At 41.3% G+C, this 20,277-nt stretch overlaps 1 protein-coding gene across 2 annotated transcripts in view; it reads right to left on the bottom strand.

Annotated features, from left to right (window-relative positions):
- Positions 1-20,277, bottom strand: part of PNLIPRP3 (pancreatic lipase related protein 3) — a 35,858-nt gene that overhangs the window by 7,297 nt on the left and 8,284 nt on the right. The window contains exons 2-8 of one of the 2 annotated variants that reach the window (XM_058697881.1): positions 17,728-17,882; positions 12,884-13,003; positions 12,098-12,229; positions 9,729-9,837; positions 5,645-5,764; positions 5,439-5,561; positions 2,206-2,324 (exon numbers count right to left, since the gene is read on the bottom strand). In XM_058697881.1, the coding sequence (XP_058553864.1) occupies positions 2,206-2,324; positions 5,439-5,561; positions 5,645-5,764; positions 9,729-9,837; positions 12,098-12,229; positions 12,884-13,003; positions 17,728-17,882 (878 nt within the window). The remainder of the gene's footprint in view (positions 1-2,205; positions 2,325-5,438; positions 5,562-5,644; positions 5,765-9,728; positions 9,838-12,097; positions 12,230-12,883; positions 13,004-17,727; positions 17,883-20,277) is intronic. The other variant, XM_058697882.1, reaches the window with a different exon arrangement.

Raw genomic sequence — 20,277 nt, 5'->3', positions numbered from 1 at the left:
AATGAATAAACAAATTGTGGTTGATTTCTCTGAAATAAATACATTAGATCTACATATATCAGTGTAGATCTCAAATTTATTTTATTTTATTTTAAACAATTTTTAATGTTTATTTATTTTTGAGACAGAGAGAGAGAGAGAGAGAGAGAGAGAGCGCACAGGCATCATGTACACACGAGTGAGGGGCAGAGAGACAAGGGGACAGAGGATCCTAGGCGGGCTCTGTGCTGACAACAGTGAGCCCAGTGCAGGGCTCCAACTCATGAACCATGAGATCATGGCCTGATCCGAAGCCAGGTGCCCAATCGACTGAGCCACCCAGGTGCCCCTCGATCTCAAATTTATAAAATTTAACAAAAAAAGCAAATCCAGAAAGATACAGTATAATACTATTTATTTGATATAATATCGGATTCACTTCAAACACGGCGTGAAGGGAATGTTAGGTAGTTCAATTTTATCTGTACATTTTGAAATCTAAAGCAAAACTGACAAAATGTTAACTTGAAAAAATCTGCATAGCGGTGTTTCAAGTTTTTTATTTGTTATTTTAGGATTCGAAGGTTCAGATTTATAAACCATGGACATTTAGGTTAAGATGATAGTAAAATATCCCATGTAAAACTCTATTTTAATGAAGAAACATTCTAACAATAATAAATGAGCTCCTATTTATTAAGAGCTTACCACGTGTCAGGCATTTTTAAGCACTTTATGTGCATTTAACTCAATTAATCCTTACAAGTTCCCTTTATTATTATGGTGCTTTTAGTCTCCCTGTTTAACAGATGAAGAAACTGAAGTGCACAGAAGTTAAATTTAATTCATCCAATGTCGTGTGTCTAATAAGTGATGGAGCAAGACTGTGAACCACATAGCCTCGTACTAGAATTCCTGTTTATTCTATTCTATTCTATTCTATTCTATTCTATTCTATTCTATTCTATTCTATTTTAATTTCTTTTGTTTTATTCTATTTTATTTTACTCTGTTTTATTCTGTTCTATTTGTTTTATTTCATTTCATTTCATTTCCTTTTTATGACTGGTTAGAAGCACAATAAAACGGGTCAAGGACATTGACTCCCTGTTCTCTAGTTTGTAGCCATAATTAGCAACCATGTGGCACAAGAGCCTAAATTTCTCCAATCTCACAGATTGCACCCCATTATCTCTGAATATGCTGTGACGCCGAGGGCCTCTTCCACCTGCCTTCATATAGTAAATGCCAAGATCCCTTCAGCCACTCAGAGCAGCATCTGGGGCCGGAAGGTTGAGGAGGTGGGGTGGAACGAGGTTCCTGGGGAAACGCCAGTGTTTGGCTGGCAAGCTTCCTCAGCATGGCAGCTCATGGGCATGCCATGAGCAAGAACCGGCTGGGGAGACAGAGAAGGTGGCCTGAGGGCATCCAGTCACCTCGCTCTGTAAGAGCAGGGAAAGGCTTATTCCTGTCTAAACACTGCACTTATTCACAAAGTGCTATTACTTACCATAAACTTCAGCTGGAAACCCCACATTTTTCTACCCTGATAAAACAGGGAGTTTAGGTCTCTAAATCATCAGAAGGAAAATCTTTTCCACTTTTCACTACAAAATAGATTTTCTTTCTCCTTCTCATAGTGATAACCAAATGAAAAATACATTGAGCTCAGATCTGGCACTGTGCACTTTATGACTCGAGCAAAATCAGATTTGGTATTTTGTCCCCTTACTGATCTGTGTGGAGCTTCTGTGAGCTATCTGTGCCTTAGTTCTGCTCTGTATAAATAATTAAATTTTAATAAAATAATTTTCACGTTCCAAGTAAATAGTAACATATTTCGTTGTAGCTATTGATTGGTTCAGCCTTCTCAGGGCATCTTTGAAGATGACATTTAAAATATAGACACAGAAAAATTTTTGCCCTGAACTTACGTCTGTTACGCACTAGCATCTAATTACCGCATAACAAATGGCCCCAAACGCAAAACTGGATATAATCTTCAAAAGAGCTGAAACAACCAGAATACAAATGGTTGGTTTAGTTATTTAAGCCCTTTAGCAACCCAGCTACTGTTCAGTACTCTGCACAGAGAAAGAACCTATTATTTCCCCAAATGGCAGATGCATTTTTTGCCACATACTCAAAGCACTAATTTTTAGTTGGCTGATCGTGCTTCAAAAACCGACTTGCTAATTAAGTTGCACTACAAAATGCTTTACTTACCGCTTTAAAAGATCTGTAGGATCTACAAGGATAAGCAATAAATGCATCAGGATTGAGGATGCTTTCAATATAAAAGCGATGACTTCGGGCATGGTTGCAATCAAAGAAGGAAGCCACTTCTGTGAAGACAATTTCCAATTAATAGATAGCAGTAAACTGATGAACTGATAGCTGATCATGTGAACCATTTCTTAGAAAAGTAACTTAAAAAAAAAAAAAACAGATTATTGACTTGGGAAGTCTAGAGAGCCAGATCTTGTATGCAGGCTTGTATATTGCAAAATATTTATCAATGTTACGTATCATTTTCTTTGTATCAAAGAATTCTTTGTGTGAATCTCAAGGGACATTCAAGCAGGGTAAATAAACACATGCAACCACAGATGACTCTGTGTTTGGATAGTAATATCTTCAATGCCTCCCGGATCTTTGACTCAGGGCTTTAAGTATTCTTGTGCACACAGCGTCTCTACCTTAGACCCATTACTTCTCTGCCTCTCTCTCTCTGTTTCTGCAGGAAGGCTGAACTCCCTCCTGTTCAATCACAAAACAGCCAGCAACAGCAACATTAACCGGTGCACAGCTTCAGCTGACCTTCCAGGTGTGATAGGTAAGAGGTATTATAAAGAATGCTAAGGACAAATTAGTTTTGTCATTGTCAGGCATGACATTATCGCCACTAATAGTTAAGATTGTTGCAATAATGAGGCATACCTAAATACATTTGTGCATTCTGAAGTTATCATAGTATTCTAGTCATTTATGCTCTTTATCTTGTACAGCAACATGTCTGGCATGGACCATTCTTCTACACAGTTTGGCTGACCTTTGAGAAGTTAGATTTTGTTTTAGTATGTGTGGTAGATCATTATACTACAATAGAGGCCTCCAACGAGTCACTCTTTTTTTAGGTCCTCACCCCTTTGCAGTATCAGGTTACCATTCTTCCTTTCAAGAACAAGGAGCCATTTTTTTTTTTTTTTCACACACTCTCCCCATCCTGGATTACTAGCTAATCTTGTGATTTGCTTTGACCAACAGAAACATGGAGAAATTGACCTGTGCAAGTTCAGGTTCTCAGTCTTAAGAGGCTTTCTAGAATCCACTTTGCTTTCTTAGAACCCAGTTTTTATGTTAAGCAATCCTGGTTAATTGGCTGGGAAGAAAGGCCCTGAAGGATAAGAGACCACTTGAGACAAACCAGTACCAAGACCCCAGATAATGGAAGACCATGTTGGACCTTCCCACCTACTGCAGCCCCCAACTGGATGCAATCACATGACTCGCATCACAAAGCAAAGTCTCTGCAGAGCTCTGCCTGAATCTTGACCCTCAGAACAATGGGCAATAAAACCATTGTTCTTTGAAGCCATTATGGTTTATCATGCAATAGATAATTGAGACAGGGTAATTTCAGAAAGCAGAGATCAATAATTGGCATTATATATATATTTTTTAACAAGGACTTCTCTTACATCAGGCCTTTTTGTGTTCAGATTTATGTTTATAATTGTGATTTAGACCAGATGGTTCACTAGCATATAGGAAAATACAAATTTTAAAAGTAAATGATTTCTTAGTAACAAATGTAAAATAGAATATCTTAATATCTTCAAACTCTTCTAAATTATAACATGAATGATACACATACTTAAATAAAGTTGTAGGGAATTTTATGATGCCTTAAAATGATAGCTTGTGATCAATGTATTTTACTTGAATTAATTCTTTACAGAATTTCAAATGTCCTATGTATGTATATAATTACATAAAGAAATATTATGATCTATATTTTATCCTAATAGAAAGGGTTTTAAGTCATAATATGGAAAATAAGAAGACAAATAATTTTTATAATAGGTCTTATTTCAATGAATTTTGCTTCTCTCTTCTAGATGGAATTGGCTTTCTCATTTTGAGTATCTGTAATTCACTACTTGTTTCTTTCCTTCAGAAGGCATTGCAAACAGACTTCTAATCACGTTTATTTTTCTGAACAGATATTAAAACTTTGAAAGTTGTCTCTAGAGAAGAGGAAATTCAAGCTACTCTCAGTGTCATATCTGTGTCTCTTTCCACTACACCAGCCAACTGGAAGTTGAAATAATTAAATCATCTAGATATTCTGACCACATGGGATCAGATAGTGAGATTTAGGGTAATCCATTTATTATCACATCATCATACATTCTACTATCGTGTATTTTATATATTATTGTGTGATATGTTTCATTATTTACATGATGGTAATATGTAGATATAGAGAAAAATGAAATCCCCAAATAATAATTTTTGGTGCCTTATTACCAAGAGCTCTATAGGTATTATTGTTACTGGAAACTACTATAAAGGGCTAAATACTATTTGTTTAATTTGTGATTAATTTAAATTGTGGATCGATAGTGATTCTGTTAAAAAAGTAAGTCAAACCGTATCTCTCCTCTGCTCAAAATCCTCCCATGGCTCCCAACTCAATTGAATAAAAGCTGAAACCTTTACTATGGTTTATAAAGCCCTGCATTATCTCCCTCTGCCCCTGTTCCTTTTCCAACCTCATGCCTACTATTCTCCTCTTTCAATTTACGCCAACCACAGTAGGCTCCTCACTGCCATGAACTTCCCAGGCAGGCCCCTACCGCAGGCCCTTTGCACTTGCTGCCTCCTACCCATTGGCCTCGAATGCCTTTCTCCCGGGTATCCACATGGCTAACTCCTTTAGGCCATCTTGTCAGTAAGGACTCCCTGGCCACCCTATCAAGAATCTCCTCTCCCCACTCAACCTCTACTATCACCCACACCTCATATTCTATTCTATGCTTTGCTTTGTCTCCTTACTCTGTTATTTGTTTTTCTAGCAAATTAGAATATTAGCTCCATCAGGGAGGGGTTTTTGTCTTTTGTATTCACTCCTACATCTGCTGCTCCTGGAATAATGCCTGGCACATAGTAGGCACTCTCAATGCATATTTGTTAAATGAATGAGCACATCCTCCCTGTTTATACTGAGTGCCTACAATATGTGCGATATTCTGATAGGACCTGGGGATGTGAAGATAACTAAGACACAGACAACGATCTTGCAGATCTCACAACCGGTGGGAGCTTCATACATGTGACTGTGTTTTGCACGAAAGTGTGTTTTTATAGTATATTATGTGCAAAAGGGTGTGGATCCTGTCCAACGAGGGAGCTGAATATATAATAGCCAGCTTCATAGTTTAGAAAGTATTTACCTTCCTTATAAGCATTGAAATCAAAGCTAAACAAAGGTGTAATTAAGTCTTCACATCCTGGCATGTGCTTCCCTCCATTTGGGTAAAAGTCAAGGTGACCACAAGCATTAATAGTCCCAGCACCTGAAATCGTTAAAAGCAGGATAAGTGCTTCTAAAATTCTCTTCCACGCTTCAGTGTAGTTTCTGTTTGTGTTAAAAACTTACCAAACTCAAAGAGTAAGCGAACTGCATTTGTATGAATAACATCAACAAAGTTGGCATCTGAAGGGTCCAGCCTAACTTCATTCGGAGTGTTGTGGAAATATGGCCCAGCTGGGTCCAACCCTGGGAAAAAGCATAATGTCTTTTAAGCCAAAACATGTTCTATACAAGAGGATACTGATAGTGTTCTTTTGGAAGTACAGATGAGAAAGGCAAGGTATTCATTCCTATAAGATTTATATAGGTCAAACACCACCCAAGGCAAAGTATAGACATACAAATTGAGTATATAAACGCAGGTCTCTATATATTACAATATCAGATTCCTATATACAAGAAGAGCTGTATCTAGTCAATGGCAAAATAGCCAATAAAGTCAGAAAAATCAAAGAGGCTATTCTGGGTCTGTACAGAGACTACCATATTCATAATTAAACTTATGGATTGCGGATGATCTCAAAAGCAACATCTGTACGTAAAAACAAAAATAAAAGATAAGAGCTCTTCAGGGTGTAAACGTGAATCTACAAAGCCACACACTTAAAGTAACAGAATCCTAGTTTTCAGCTATGGCTCACTTAGTTTCACTTCATTATATCACAAATGAAAAGCTTGACGTCCAGGAAAGTGCAGTGACTTGACAAGGTCACCATACATTGGAGGCAAAATAGACTAAGAGCCCAGGTGTCTAGGCCCTCAGCCCACCCTCTCCTGTTCAAATGTCTAATAAAGATAAAGGAAAGATATCTAGAGGTCCCTAAGATGTTATGACCATTCACATACCTACTCATTTACACATCTGACAATTATTTATCGAGCACTTAATATGTGCCAGGTTTAGCACTTGGATGCAAGGAATGAGGCCTAGCCTTGTCCTCAAGGATTTTTCCATCTGGTGAGGAAGGCACCCCAATCCGCTCAGTGCAGAGACAGAGGTGAGCATTGGTCTTTTGCAAGCACAGGGAAGTGACATGTAAACAAGTCTTGGGAAATTGGGGCATGCTTCTGCTGGAGATGGGAAATACAAGCAGAGGTCTGAGGGCCCAGAAGAGTCTGCCAGGGTAAAGAGGGGTCAGCAGACCTCCGGGGGTAAGAAAGAGACTCTCCATGGCCTCCAGGTGAGGCAGTTAAGCACACTTGGGAAACTATATAGTGAACCAGATTTTGAGGCTGGTGTGCAGAGCTTTAGAACTGGGTGAAAGATGAAGACAGCACTGTAAGCAGGAGCCGGATGTAACCGGAACCATGGGAAAGGGTTTGGACGTGATCTGGTTGGGAATGGGAAGCTCTCACAAGTTTGCAACAGGAGAGATCTATCTATATTTTAGCAAAATCTTTTTGCTGTGAAGTGGAGACTGGATCCTAGATTGGAGAGGACCCCAGAGCACAGCCCCCTGTGGACATGTGGCATGAGTGGGAAGTGAATGTTTGCACACCACACTCCTGGGACACAGCAGCATTTATCTGCCTCATAATCAACCTTCAACTTTAGGAAGTCTGTCTGGCTGTCTGTGTGTTTAGTGTACAATTATTGGTTAGTTACAAACTTCTGATGGAGTCAAGAGCCCTGTAGAGATGTAACCAAATATAGCAGACACACTTCAGACTCTATCGATCGGAGGACAGGCAAATAGCAGGGAAGAGAAGATCCTGGATTTTTGGTTCTAGCGTGTCTCTGGAGGAAAGGGAACAGAAGGTTCAACTTACGGGTGTCTTAAAATCTATCATTTAGGGACACGCGGGTGGCTCGGTAGGTTACGCGTCAGATTTTGGCTGATGCCAAAATCTGATTTTGGCTCAGGTCATGATCTCTCGGTTCATGGGATCAAGCCCTGATTCGGGCTCTGCGCTGAGAGCATGGAGCCTGCTTGAGGTTCTCTCTCTCCCTCTCTGCCCCTCCCCTGTTCATGCTTACTCTCTCTTTATGTAAATAAACTTAAACAAATCTATCATTTAATTTTGCTTTTAACTGGTTTTATTATAAAGCTAGTATCTTTCTTGAAGTTCAGTTCTTTGGTCACTCAAGGAACATGATTGTTCAAAAATTAACCACTCGGAAGGAATATAGATCAGAACATCCAAATTATAGCAATCTTTGGACTTTAGAGACATTTAAAAATGCATCGTTTCCTGGGGTGCCTGGGGGGCTCAGTTGGTTGCGTGTCCAACTTTAGCTCAGGTCATGATCTCACGGTTTGTGAGTTTGAGCCCCACATCAGGCTTGCTGTTGTCAGCAAGGAGCCCGATCCTCTGTGCGCCCCTCTCTCTGGCCCTCCCCCACTTGTGCTCTCTCTCCCAAAAAGAAATAAAGATTTAAAAAAATGTAGTGTTTTCTATTTACTCAACAGGGTAATTCACTTGGCAGAAAAAAAATTGGAGTTAGACAGTTTCTGATTTTTGGAATCAAAATTGAGAAAGGCAAAATCTTCATAAATTTATTGTAACCCAGTGTGATTTTCAATACATGAACAGCAATATTCTTCCCTTTCATTTATGGCTGACATGCCCAAGGTTGGGTAGGCCCCATGAACTTCTGACTTCACACACTGTGCCCATTTCTTCTTTCCCCAGGCTTGAAAACTTAGAGCGAAGGGGGATTTTTGCTACCCAATGACTTCAGAATAAAAATACAGTTTATTATCCCCAGAAAGAAGGGTGGCAGTGGGCTGGTGCTAGGGCTGGGATTTGGGAACTAGGAGAAAGAGGAAGCGTTCAGTGGGAAAAAACCTGCTGTACTAAGAGCTGCAGAGGCAAAACCCTTTGTACCCAATTTGGAGTTCTTAACTAGTTTTAGGAAAAAAATACGTAATGTTCAAATTTGAATTTAAAGCATATGTATGTATGTGTGTGTATGTATGTATGTATGTATGTATGTATGTATGTATATTGTTTTAGCCGACAGGAAATGTGTGCCTCGTATGTGCCCGGGTAGGGTGGGGGTGAGGGAGACTTTCTAGGTAGTTCAGAGTCTATCAAAAATGACAGGTGCATGAATAATTGTAAGACCATGCAATACAATAGTTGCATTTCCGGATATAATAGAGGCATATTTCAAAGGGGATGGTAAGCACAGAGAATTAGCTCAGCCTGAGGAAGGTGCTTTTGAAATGGATCTTGAAGGATGAATAGTGGCTGTTTAGGCAATAGCATGCGCTAGGGCACAGAACTATGAAAGGCCCCAATGAAACATGAACTATTTCTATCACCAGCTAAGAGGCTTTGGGCAATGGAAAGTTCCAGCAGTGAGTGACACGGCCTGTATTTGGAAACGTGATGACTTGGCAGCACTTGTGGGGGACTGGGCTGGGGGACCAGCCGCGAGCGGCCAAATCCAGGCAAGAGACGAAGAGAGCCTGAACCGGGCCCAGGGCCAGGGCACGGAGAGGTGAAAAGCAGACAGGGAGACATGGCGCGTGCCCACGGAGCGTTGTTGGCTGGGAAGGCAGAGGAGACAGAGGCCAGCCCAACCCGTTGGTGTTGGAGCTGATATTTCCATCTCCATCCATCTTGGAAGTCAGAGTGCAGGGAACGGATATGATTAATTATCATCCTCAAAAAACCGAATCCACAGTATAAACTAATTCCTACTAATTCATCGTCCACACTTGCCTCTGCGATTTGTTTTTAGACTTAACGGTGTATCCAGGAGGAATACCCACCATTTTAGCAACCGGAACAGCTTGGGCACAGGCCTTCAACGAGTCCCACAGAGGCAGCACCCATTGTGAGCGGTGACCCAGATGCGTCACAGACGCCATTCCAGGACCATCAGCCGGGCTCTAACTCATCCTCTGTATTAGCTAGTGGTGCAGCGTCGCAAAGCACGGTGTGTGTGTCAGAATGCGCCAGCCACCCTCCACAGCTGGGCGGTCACAGTTGCCATGACTTTGCTGCCCCAGATAATGCTGCAGTGAACACTCCTGAACGTGGATCTGCACGCTCATACTTTGAAAACACTTTTATGTTTTGCTTCAGTTGAGTCCCATTTTCTCCTACCTTACATTCGCTTCTGCTACTTCACTCGGTGCGTCAGATACTTGATTTTGTGTGTAAACAAATTCAAGGCCCAACTCCAGCGCAAGCTTACCAGTTATTCTTCCAAGGCCCGGTACCCTTGACCCAGCTTCCCCAGCCAGATGTGCTCCCACGCTGTGGCCAATCAAGTGCACTTTTGAAGGAGAATATCCAAACTTTTTCTGGTAGGGATTTTAAAGGAAAACAGAACAAGTATTTTTAAAAGACCACGCGGAGCGGCTTACATGTTCTTGACATATGCTTGGCATAATTGTCCTTCTCACACACAGCCTGGGGACCAGCCAGGTGACAACGTGACCCTCACATCCACCCACTTCCTCGTCTGGCTGCAGGAGCAAGCACCAGGCAGGCCTGGAGGAATGGCTTCTGTCAGGTTCTTCCCGCTGTGCTAAGCAGCCTCAAGGCCCTCCGGAAAAGAACAGCCCAGAAATGGCATCTGTGGCTCTCAGCCCATGTCCATTCTTCCTGAGACCCAACCCTTCCAGCATCCTCCCGATACAGGCCAAATGCAGTCAGACCCAGGCTGTTACCTACCCTACCTGTGTCTGTCTCCTCCAGTTGAAGGCGACTTGAGCAAATGTCTGGGATGACTTTGGTCTTCAAAGAGGAGTTTTTAAGAGTGTTCACAAAATGGCTATGTTCCTAAGAGTTACACACACACACACACTCAACTTAAACGGGAACAAAGGAGCACGCATTTTTAGTTTTATCTAAGCTTCAAGTTCTCTTCATGATAATAGTGAATATCAAGCAATTGCCTTCACTTGGATAAATGTGTCATTTGATCAAATGTTCCACTTTTTATTTTTGCAGTGATGGAAAATAATGACAGTAATGACAATAATCTGTGCTGCTTTATAAAGAGTATTTTCTCTCTGGTTCACACGTGAATGGCTGCCCGGGATGTCTCCTGGTCCTTAGGCAGCCTACCCTCCACTGCTGCCATACTTTGAAATCTCTGCTTTCTTTCCTGGGTTCCTCTCCAGCCCTGGTATCTGAGATCAGCCCTCCTCGCCCTCAGTCTTCCCCTCCTCTGTCTCCATCAATCTCCTGCACATTTAGCTCAGCAAACGCTTTCCCCTTCAGTCCAACAAACATTTCCTCTCCTACGAGCCACTCCTACTTTTTGTCCAGGCCCTAGAAAAGTTCACAGCTCAGGCCTCAGGGTCAACCAAACAATTCACGAAAGTTTAGGACGACTTTTTCTCAAAGAGGAGATGAATCTGATTTCATCCTTTGGGTACAAGGACCCATTCTAAAAACCTCCTTGTGCCCTGGTCTCCTTTGACAGCAGGAAGAGCCGCCGAGCAGTGTGGGGGCGCAGGTGAGTACTTGGCTCCCTGACCCCTCACTGCGCTCGGGGTCCCAATATCACCTCCCATGGCCTCCCATCTAGGTTAGCTGTGGCTCCAGTCTCTCTCCACCCCGTTGCCTTCGACTCATTCGCAGCACCGTCCCATGCTTTGTCAGAGCAGGAACACAGTCTCGCTTGCCGTGTACCTTCGGGGACCAGAACAGTGCCCAGCCCACCGCAAGTGCAGAGAAAAATCTTTGTTGAGTGAATGAATGAATCCTCCTTAAGAGTCTGAAAGGGTCATAAATCTTTAGATTTTCCTTCACTGCATTTTATGGTGGGAAATTACTTTCCATTATGGTAGGGCATTCGGAGATTTATAAATGTCTCAGGGTATATCCCTCATAAATAGCAATGTCTATTTGATTCTTTTAGAAAACGTATAGGTCATTGTGCCTGGACTGGACTACAGACCTAACTAATTCACTGCCGTAGAACCCAATTTCTGTAGGAAAATGTATTTCACATTCTAAACAAATAACATTCATAAGAGGCGAGCAGTTTCTAATCATCAAAGATAGGTTTACAATGCAACGAAAACTACCCAGCATGAGAGGGTCCTGCAAGTTGACCCAGGAGGTGACCTTGGGGGTGGGGGTGGAGAAGCATTTGGTGAGGAGCCTGTGAAGGGACACTGCCACCAAGTGGCGCTTTGTAGAACCACAGGCGCTTCTTTCCCAAGAAGTAATTTCCCTTTTCCAGTCACCATACAGGAATGCTTATAGTATCTCACCTGTTCAGAATTTGTGTAAGCTGATATAAAAGCCATACAACTGACCCAAATTCTTGGTGTTATGATGCAAAACCAATTACACATAATTTTTGAAAAAATCAACTTTTGGGGCACCTGGGTGTCTCAGTTGGTTAAACGTCCAACTTTGGCTCAGGTCATGATCTTAACGTGAGTCTGGGTCCCGCATCCGGCTCTGTGCTCAGAGCCTGGAGCCTGCTTCGGATTCTGTGTCTCCCCCTCTCTCTGCCCCTCCCCCACTCACGCTCTGACTCTCTCTGTCTCTCTCAAAAACAAACAAATATTTAAAAAAAATTTAACACTCAACTTTTCTTACCATGAGAACATCAGTAAGATATGCCACCTCGGCACCCACAACGCGGAGGTTGTTTACCGCATGGATATATTCCAGTGAACCGTTAATCCAGTCTACGTTAATGCAGTTCACATCTTCCACTTTGAGTAGCATCTGGGGCAAAGATTTATTATAAGTCTCGGAGAGATAAGAATTGAAGAAAACCAAAGTGACCGAACAAGGGCTTCCATAATAAGAAATAACACTACCAGGTACTGAAAACCTATTACATGCTAGGTCCTGTCCTAACCCTTTTACATATATGAACTGATTTCATCCCCAGTTACAGATACGGAATCGGAAGCACAAATAGATTCATTAAACTTGCCCAGGATCATAGTAAGTAGAACCATGGTATGAATTCAGGCGGCCTGACTCTACTATACTATATGGCCTTATAAATAATTGCTTACTATGTTAGCACTCTATTGATCTTGAGTATCAGAGAGGAAAATTAATTTCTTGGAGTGAACCTGGAAAATTTCGCCCTTAAGTGAGAAATTTATCGCATCATTTAATCTTTTGTCAAAAGTGAGAATTAATCAAAGAATAATTATTAAAAAAATATGCTCCCCTTATAATCTATGCGATTCATAATAAGTGAGCATAAATGGGAAATGGATAATTCACTTGGGGCCTTTGGGACAAGGACAATGTGAGTAACTGAATGGAGGGATTTCCAGGAATGGGCATTAATGTATGTGAAGTACATTCCCATTAAACATAGAGATTTTATCTAGTAGAGGGAAGAGTTTATTCACATCATACATTGCACATGTCTTGCTGCCATTTTCCATCTGATTTCCATCCGGGTATGTTGATATGGGTCATCTTGTCTGTCCCGAAGTGTGAGGCTTGGATAGTTCGATAATTAACTGCACTGATCTCCTATTTCAAGCGAAAAGAGATGAAGGTTAAAAAAAAAAAGAATTTAAAATTATTTGATATTCAGTAGAATTATTCTGTCTGCTCAAAAGTCTTCCACTAAATTGGATTGTTAACAACCTTATCGAAAGCATTTTAACCAAAGAAATAGTTACCTTGACACACTGCAAAATACTAAGAAGTTATTAATGTGTTATAAAATACAAAATACAAACTTAATCACCAGGAAGGGCAAGTGTGTGGTTTTAAGGCACTGTTTAGGTCAGGGCTTTAGGACTGTGTTGGGTCAGTTTCAGTCAGGACTTCTGTCAGCCTTACTTTTGTACAGCACTTCTCTGTTGCCGACGTGATTCATGAGTAGCATGTTACTTGAGGCTTAAAAGCATGCTACAAAGGTGGCAAAAACAGATTGTTCACCCACTTTAAGAATGAGGAATAGAGGTTAGGATCTCACCATGTGCAATACAACAGCCAACGATAATTTTATGTAATTACATTAAATGCTCTTTTGTACTTCTTGTGTTTTGTTGGATTCTTTTTATAACCAAACTCAATTTAAGTGATATGATGAATTTAAGTAATTTCATTATTAAGAGAAAAATGAAAAGGCACAATAGAAGAAACGCGCAAAATTCTATCTTGAGAAAAAGTGAATAGTCTAATCAGCAAACTGCAAATTTGACAATGGTGAATCCTAACACTGGAAAGCAACACATTTAGATACCTATGAAATTCAAACAAAGAGCCTATTACCAGCTACCTGTGATTAATAGTAACGTGCAATTAATCATATAACTTGCCGGCTAAAGTATCTCCCAAGATGGTGAGCAAACAATTATGAGAATCCTAAATTAGTTTACATGGCAATTGTAATAGAGCTACACTTAGATGTGCCTACATGCTGGGAATTGTTCTAAGTACTTTGTAGAGTAGCTCATTTAACTTTCACAACACTGTGAGGTAGGCACTAACTTTACAGATTAGGAAAGAACATGATGAGAAGTCACTTGTCCCGAAGCACCTGGAGTGGGGGCTGAAACCCTCACGGTCTTTCTCTGAAGTCATGTGCTTCACCACTGAGCTCTCCAGTCAGGATCTGATCCTACTGTTCTTTACTGATAGGGCCCAGGGCAGATGTGGGATTTGCCGAGGCAGATAATAAAATCAAGTGTACCTGGGCCTTCCCAGAAACACTGTTCTGCTAAATAACGGAATTCTAGTGCAGAAACCTTTGTCCATCTATATACCTAAAAGAATCCAAATGCTCATTCCAATTCCAGCTGAAGTCCCTTAAACACCAACTGTGTTTCTACTTCTATGCTCCCCCTCAAAAGAGTCTTATTTGGGAAAAGGAATTTGGTAGAGAAAGTTTGTTTCATCTTTCCCCATCACGAGACTCGCGGGAAGCGGGACCTTGTGATAGCTTCAAGTTAGCAATCTGACAAGGATTGTGAGGTCCGACCATCCTCCACTGTCACAAAAGCCCTGGAAGAATTTAATAAAATAGAAAAGGTAGAAAAAAAACCCCACTATTTTTCACTTTGTATGCCATCTGGCACACCCCTATGAAGTGGCATACTAACTTAGAAAATGTGAAACTTGAAACAACATCATGGAACCAACTCAAAGAAGACAACTCAGATTCTGCCATCACAAGGACAGAACCTTAAAAGGGTGTTGGGACAGAACAGGTCATCCAGAGAAAGGGCTAGTTAAAGTCTCAGTGTTCAGCTGGGTGCTCAGGCCTTTACTTGGAACGTTCTTATCTTTGAGGAGTCAGAACCTAACTGGAATGAGATCAACCCATCCTACAAAGCATGACTGGATGATCTCGTTTCTAGTACGTCAAAAGTAGTCACTGGTTAGATATGTTCTAGCTTGGAGAAACTACCATGATTATGTCAAATGTGCATCACCAGCAGCGACTGCATGAGCCACTCTGGGGGACAGTAAGTTGGTTTTATTCTTGCAGAAATGTAGCTGTGAAGACCTATGACTCTCAGAAGAGTCAAGTTTATCGCACCATGTTCAGCTTTAACAATTCCTCTGTCTGAGAAAAGAGTGTATTAAACCATTGCACAGTTTACCTCTGCTTCCTCATAAACGAAGTCAGATTTGCACAGTGTAGCATATGGGTCAATTCTGGTTTTTAGTACTGCATCCTGACTCATCCTATATCCTCACTGTTGTTATAAAACACTCTAACAACAAACCCTTAGGCTTCCATCCATTGCAAAATTCAAGTACAGATCTGGTTTGTCACATGGGTTTTTCCAAATGGAAGGGAGTGGTAAAGATATGAGTAACATTGTTTTTATGGTCCCTTTATTAGGGAAGTGCTCAGTGTCTGATATTCTCTTCATTGCCTTCAGGGCCCAGACTGTCCTAAAGACTGACCTTCATCACCTGTTTTAGTGCCCGTTCTCTACAAAAGCTCAGGTGCATGGCCACTGTGCAGAAAGTGAAAGGACCCATGAGTCCTATGAGGACTGAGAGTCAAGACTAGGGGTATAGTTCGTCCTGAATGCACACATACACCCTGGAAGTCCTAAACAAACAGTGAAGGTGCTCCAAAACATTTTTATTCAACATAGATTCTCTTTACCTTAAAAAAATTGTGGTAAGGTATATGTAATGTAAAAATTACCATTTTAACCATTTTCAAGTATACAATTCAGTAACGTGAAGTCACTCACACTGTTGTGCAACCACCAACACCATCCCTCTCGAGGAATTGTCTATCATCCTAAACTGAAATCCGGCACCCATTAAACAGTAACTCTCCATTATCACCTCCCCTAGCCCCCGGTAACTATTATTCTGCTTTCCATCTCTATGAATGTGACTATTCAAATAGGTGTTTCATATAACTGGAATTATACCATGTTTTTCCTTTCCTGTCTAGCGGATTTAACTTAGCAAAATGTTTCTAAGCTTCATCCATGTTGTAGCATCTACCATAATTTCATTTCTTTTAAAGGCTGAACGATATTCCTCTCTTCGCTTCTTGATAGTTATAAAAATCAAATTTTTAGGTACAGTTGCTTTGTAAGTTTCTCCATACCCAAAATAAGAATTTTTCTTCTTTGTTTTAGATACAGCCGTCATCTACAGAGCAAATGGCACATGTCAGTGAAGAGTCGTGTGTCCCTGTGTATGTGTCTGGTATGTAGACAGCTACAAATCAGATCCTGTTTGTAAGAAGGCAGAGCAGAAGGCTGTCTTGGCTGGGTCTGATGGAAAGTAAGCCTCAAGGTTTTATAGATGAAGGTAAAAACTGGAAATGTCATTGCACTGGGGAGTGCTCTTTCTCTGGCTCGCGCTCCACCTGGGTCTAGTATCATGCTTTTGTTTTTCTCTGCCCCTAAGATAACATCATTCTTGGGTTTCAACTCTCACCACTGGGTAAAAGACTTTGGGTCCTATTTTTCCAGGTCTAGACTCCCACAGAGTTGCAAGACGAAAATCTCCAATAGCCTACACGAACCTCACTCGTCCAACATGTAACTCATTCTCTGGCATCCCCAATCAAGTTTTCTTGTTAAAAGGGTCATTACTCTTCCCATAACTCATGTGTAAAATCTCCAGGCAGTTTATGATGTTTATCATGTCAATTTTCTATCATCATACTCATGTTCATTCCATGGCTCAGCCTAGTTCCCCGAGTCCATTCCGAACCGCGCCGTAGTTTTCTAGTTAATCGCGAATAGCACTTTCTGTGATGGTGGAAATATCCCGTGTTTGCACTGTCCAAAATGGTAGCCACTAGCCACATGGGACTATTAGCACTTGATATGTGGCTGGTGCAACTGAAAAACTGAATTTTTAATTTTATTCCATTTTAATGCCACACGTGGCTCACGGCTAACATGTTGGGTGGCATAGTACGAAACAGTCAGGAAATCACCTGCAGGCCTGCCCGGCTCCAGTCAAGACGGTGCACTGCAGCCAGAGTAAACAGCCTAATGACTCTTCAGAAACTACCAGTGGGACCTCCTGACTCACAGGATGAAATCCAAAATACCCAGGAAGGAGTTACACAATTTGTCTCTAAACTACTTTTCTAACTAACTCCATATTTTGAGGACTTCCTTTCAGTCTAACTCAACATATTGTCATTCATCAGATGTTCTCTCCTTTATGTATCTGTCCACACCTTTTTTTTTTTTTTTTGTCATTTCTCTGTCTGCCTCTGCTTATGCAAACCCTTCCCACCTCTCAGGACACACCTCAAAACACGTCTTCCTCAAAGCCTTTCTGGCTCTTGTCCCACCCTCAAGGGGAAGGTAAGCCTTTCCTCACTGCTCCCAGATTCTTTTGTTTGTATCTTATGTAACAGATCATAATTTGTGCTGCAACAGAGGTAATTCTTTATATACCCCCTTTCCCCTAATATAATAAATTTAGGACACTGTCTTATTTATTCCATTTAATACATGAGGAGCCTGTTGCTTATTTACAGTCTTACATGTGGAAAGCTCCCAATTAATATATGAATCAAATGAAATATCAAATTTACCTCCTATGAAACGACATACTGAGACCAATCTTTATACTTAAATACTAGGGCAAGTATTTGATGATGAGAAAAAAAAAATCTAGCTTACAATATTAAAAAGAAATATTTGCCTTTAAGTCAACAGTTTATCCCAGAGTAGGTTACTGAACCTATAGCTACATCTTATATTTTGGAATAACCTATGTGTGAAGGCAGCGAGTTATCTTACCTGATAAACTTTGGGATTATGTCTCGTGTAGAGCAGAAAGCGAGTGTTTATCTCTTCTGGAGACCAGGGTAGACCTGCCAACTGTCTTGACAAAGTCCCAGTCCATGGGAAACCATCTTTAAAGCACCCCACCCTTTCATAGCAAACTTCTTTTCCTGCGGCAGAAAGATTGAGGGTCAGTATTGTAGGAGCCAGGCCCAGAGAGAGGTTGTTTCCTACCACGAGGCTTAATTGAAACTGGTGTTTAAGTTAAACAAGTCTGACTTAGGGGGAGATTCTCTTCAAAAAATGCTCTCCTCTCTCCTTCCCCCACCACCCTCCCAATATCATGACCATGACCTTGTAGATCACAATGTTGCAGATGAGAGCACAGGGGCTGTGGGATCAGACGTTCCTGGCTTTGGGCAATTATTTTGCCTCTTTAGAGTCTCAGTTTCCTCCTCTGTGATGTGGAGATAATACCACTTACCTTACAGCCTTGTTGGGAAGCCTAAACGAACTATTACACGGCACAGCCCTTGTCAATGGGCCTGGACATAAGAGGGATACTGTGTGTTCCCTGAATTTCTGTCTTTTCTTATCAGACTGAAAGTTTTGGATGAAATGGGCCCTGGAGTCCCCAGGACCTAGCACTATGCCTGACACGCTGTAGGAGTCCAACGTCGGTCTTCTGGGAGTATAGATAACAGCAAAGTTTAATTCAGTTTTAACCAAGTCTTTTCTGGAGCTCGCCTCACTCATGTCTAAAATGAGACGCTTTGGGCAAACTGAGTCTTAATGTTTCTGTCATCCACCGACTCTGATTGATCTTTTCACCATGGCCTTTCTTTTTCATTTTCTTTTAACAGCCAAAAGCAAATAACTTTATTTCATACTGTTTTATGGAGGCATAGTTTAACTTGTTCAATTATAACAATAATTATTTATTCAATTTAGCATTGAATTATGTATTCAATGTGTTATTATGATTTATTAAATTGGTTGGCCTTTATTCAATATATGGTTATTCATTAGTATTGGCTACAACTGTTTGAAGTCTTGAATTTGAGCATTTCCTTTTCTCACTTACCAAAAAATGCTGAATAATTCTTTCACTCTTAAGTCCACCAGATTTTACTTTAAAATCTTAGGAGATTTTGCATTTTCTCCATTCCCTAACAATGAGATTACCCGCTAAACATGAAGAGAGAGGATAAGGAATTAAATTTTTTTTAATCAAACAAATGTTTATACATTAAAAAGAAATTGTACAGATGAGCAACATCCGTGCTCACTCCCAAACACAGCCCTCTCCCTAGAGGTGGCTACTTTTAAACATGCCTGCTGTTATTCTCGTGGTTACCCCCACATCTCTATATAATGTGCTAACACTGCCAAGGTTTGATTTATTAACATTAGTCACACATGATCTATTAACTTGCTGCAATAATAAATGAGGATTTAACCCACCTATTCTTGGGATCAGTCAGGATCAAGGCAAGAAACAAATCATACCGGTTATCTTAACTGTGAAAGTTTAATACAATGAATTGCTATCAATCAAGTGTTGGAGAACTGAAGGCACAAAGGGGCCCATGTAGTTGCTCACAGGTGGCCATTGCAGAGAGCAGCTGCTGGTGGAAGGCTGGTGGAAGAATCAAAAAGAACCAAACCAAAAGAACCAAACCAAAAAGTCATTCAGATGTAGAAACTTGAAGGAAGGGCTGCTAGACCCTGGCGGGGAGAGGTGCTGTCTCCAGAGCTGGGGTTTGGCCCGTGAAGAGGGGAGCTGGCTGGCTAGCACTGGCATCTTTGAGTAGGCACCGTGTGCCTGCTTCTGGGTGTTTCCGAACAACTGCCAGCTGGAGCCACCTGCTGCTACCGGATGATTATTGGTCATTTCTGGAAAGACAGGAACCAGGAGCAGAGAAGAAGGAACGCCACCTTCCTCCCTCCTGGAACCTCAGTGTCCCTCTAGTGTCTCTATTGACAGAGCTTCTCTGGGAGTGGCCAGACAGGCTGAACTGTGGTTGCACGTCCCAGCGCTGGCCAAGCAAGGGCTGGCCTGAAACTGCTGGGGGACAACAGCTCCTACAAGTCCTGCTCTCCACGCTGTCTCAACTCCTCCTCCTCTATAGTCAATAACACTGTTTTTAGCTCATTAACTGGCTTCCACCGTGAACTGAAATAGTAATAATCTATTTCTTTTTTTTAATGTTTATTTTTGCAAGACAGAGCGAACGAGTGGGGGAGGAGCAGAGAGAGAGGGAGACAGAGAATCTCAGGCAGTCTCAGTCTGCTGTCACTCAGGCACGGACAGTCTGCCGTCAGTGCAGAGCCCAACGTGGACTTGAACTCATGAAGAGTGAGATCATGACCTGAGCCGAAATTAAGAGTTGGAAGCTTAACTGAGCCACCCAGGTGCCCCAGTAATCTTCTATTTCTTGATCGATACCTCATACTCCTTATAACCTGACTCTCTACCTTTGCAAGACGAAGTTTTAAGCCATGTTACCTCTCTTCCCTTCCATCTTCCAAGGTCCGCCAGCAGCACTTTGACTTCATATTGTC

The sequence above is a fragment of the Neofelis nebulosa genome, chromosome 13 (genome assembly GCF_028018385.1).
Source record: "Neofelis nebulosa isolate mNeoNeb1 chromosome 13, mNeoNeb1.pri, whole genome shotgun sequence".
NCBI classification, from domain to species: Eukaryota; Metazoa; Chordata; class Mammalia; order Carnivora; family Felidae; genus Neofelis; species Neofelis nebulosa.
This window is presented reverse-complemented; position numbering and strand designations above follow the sequence as displayed.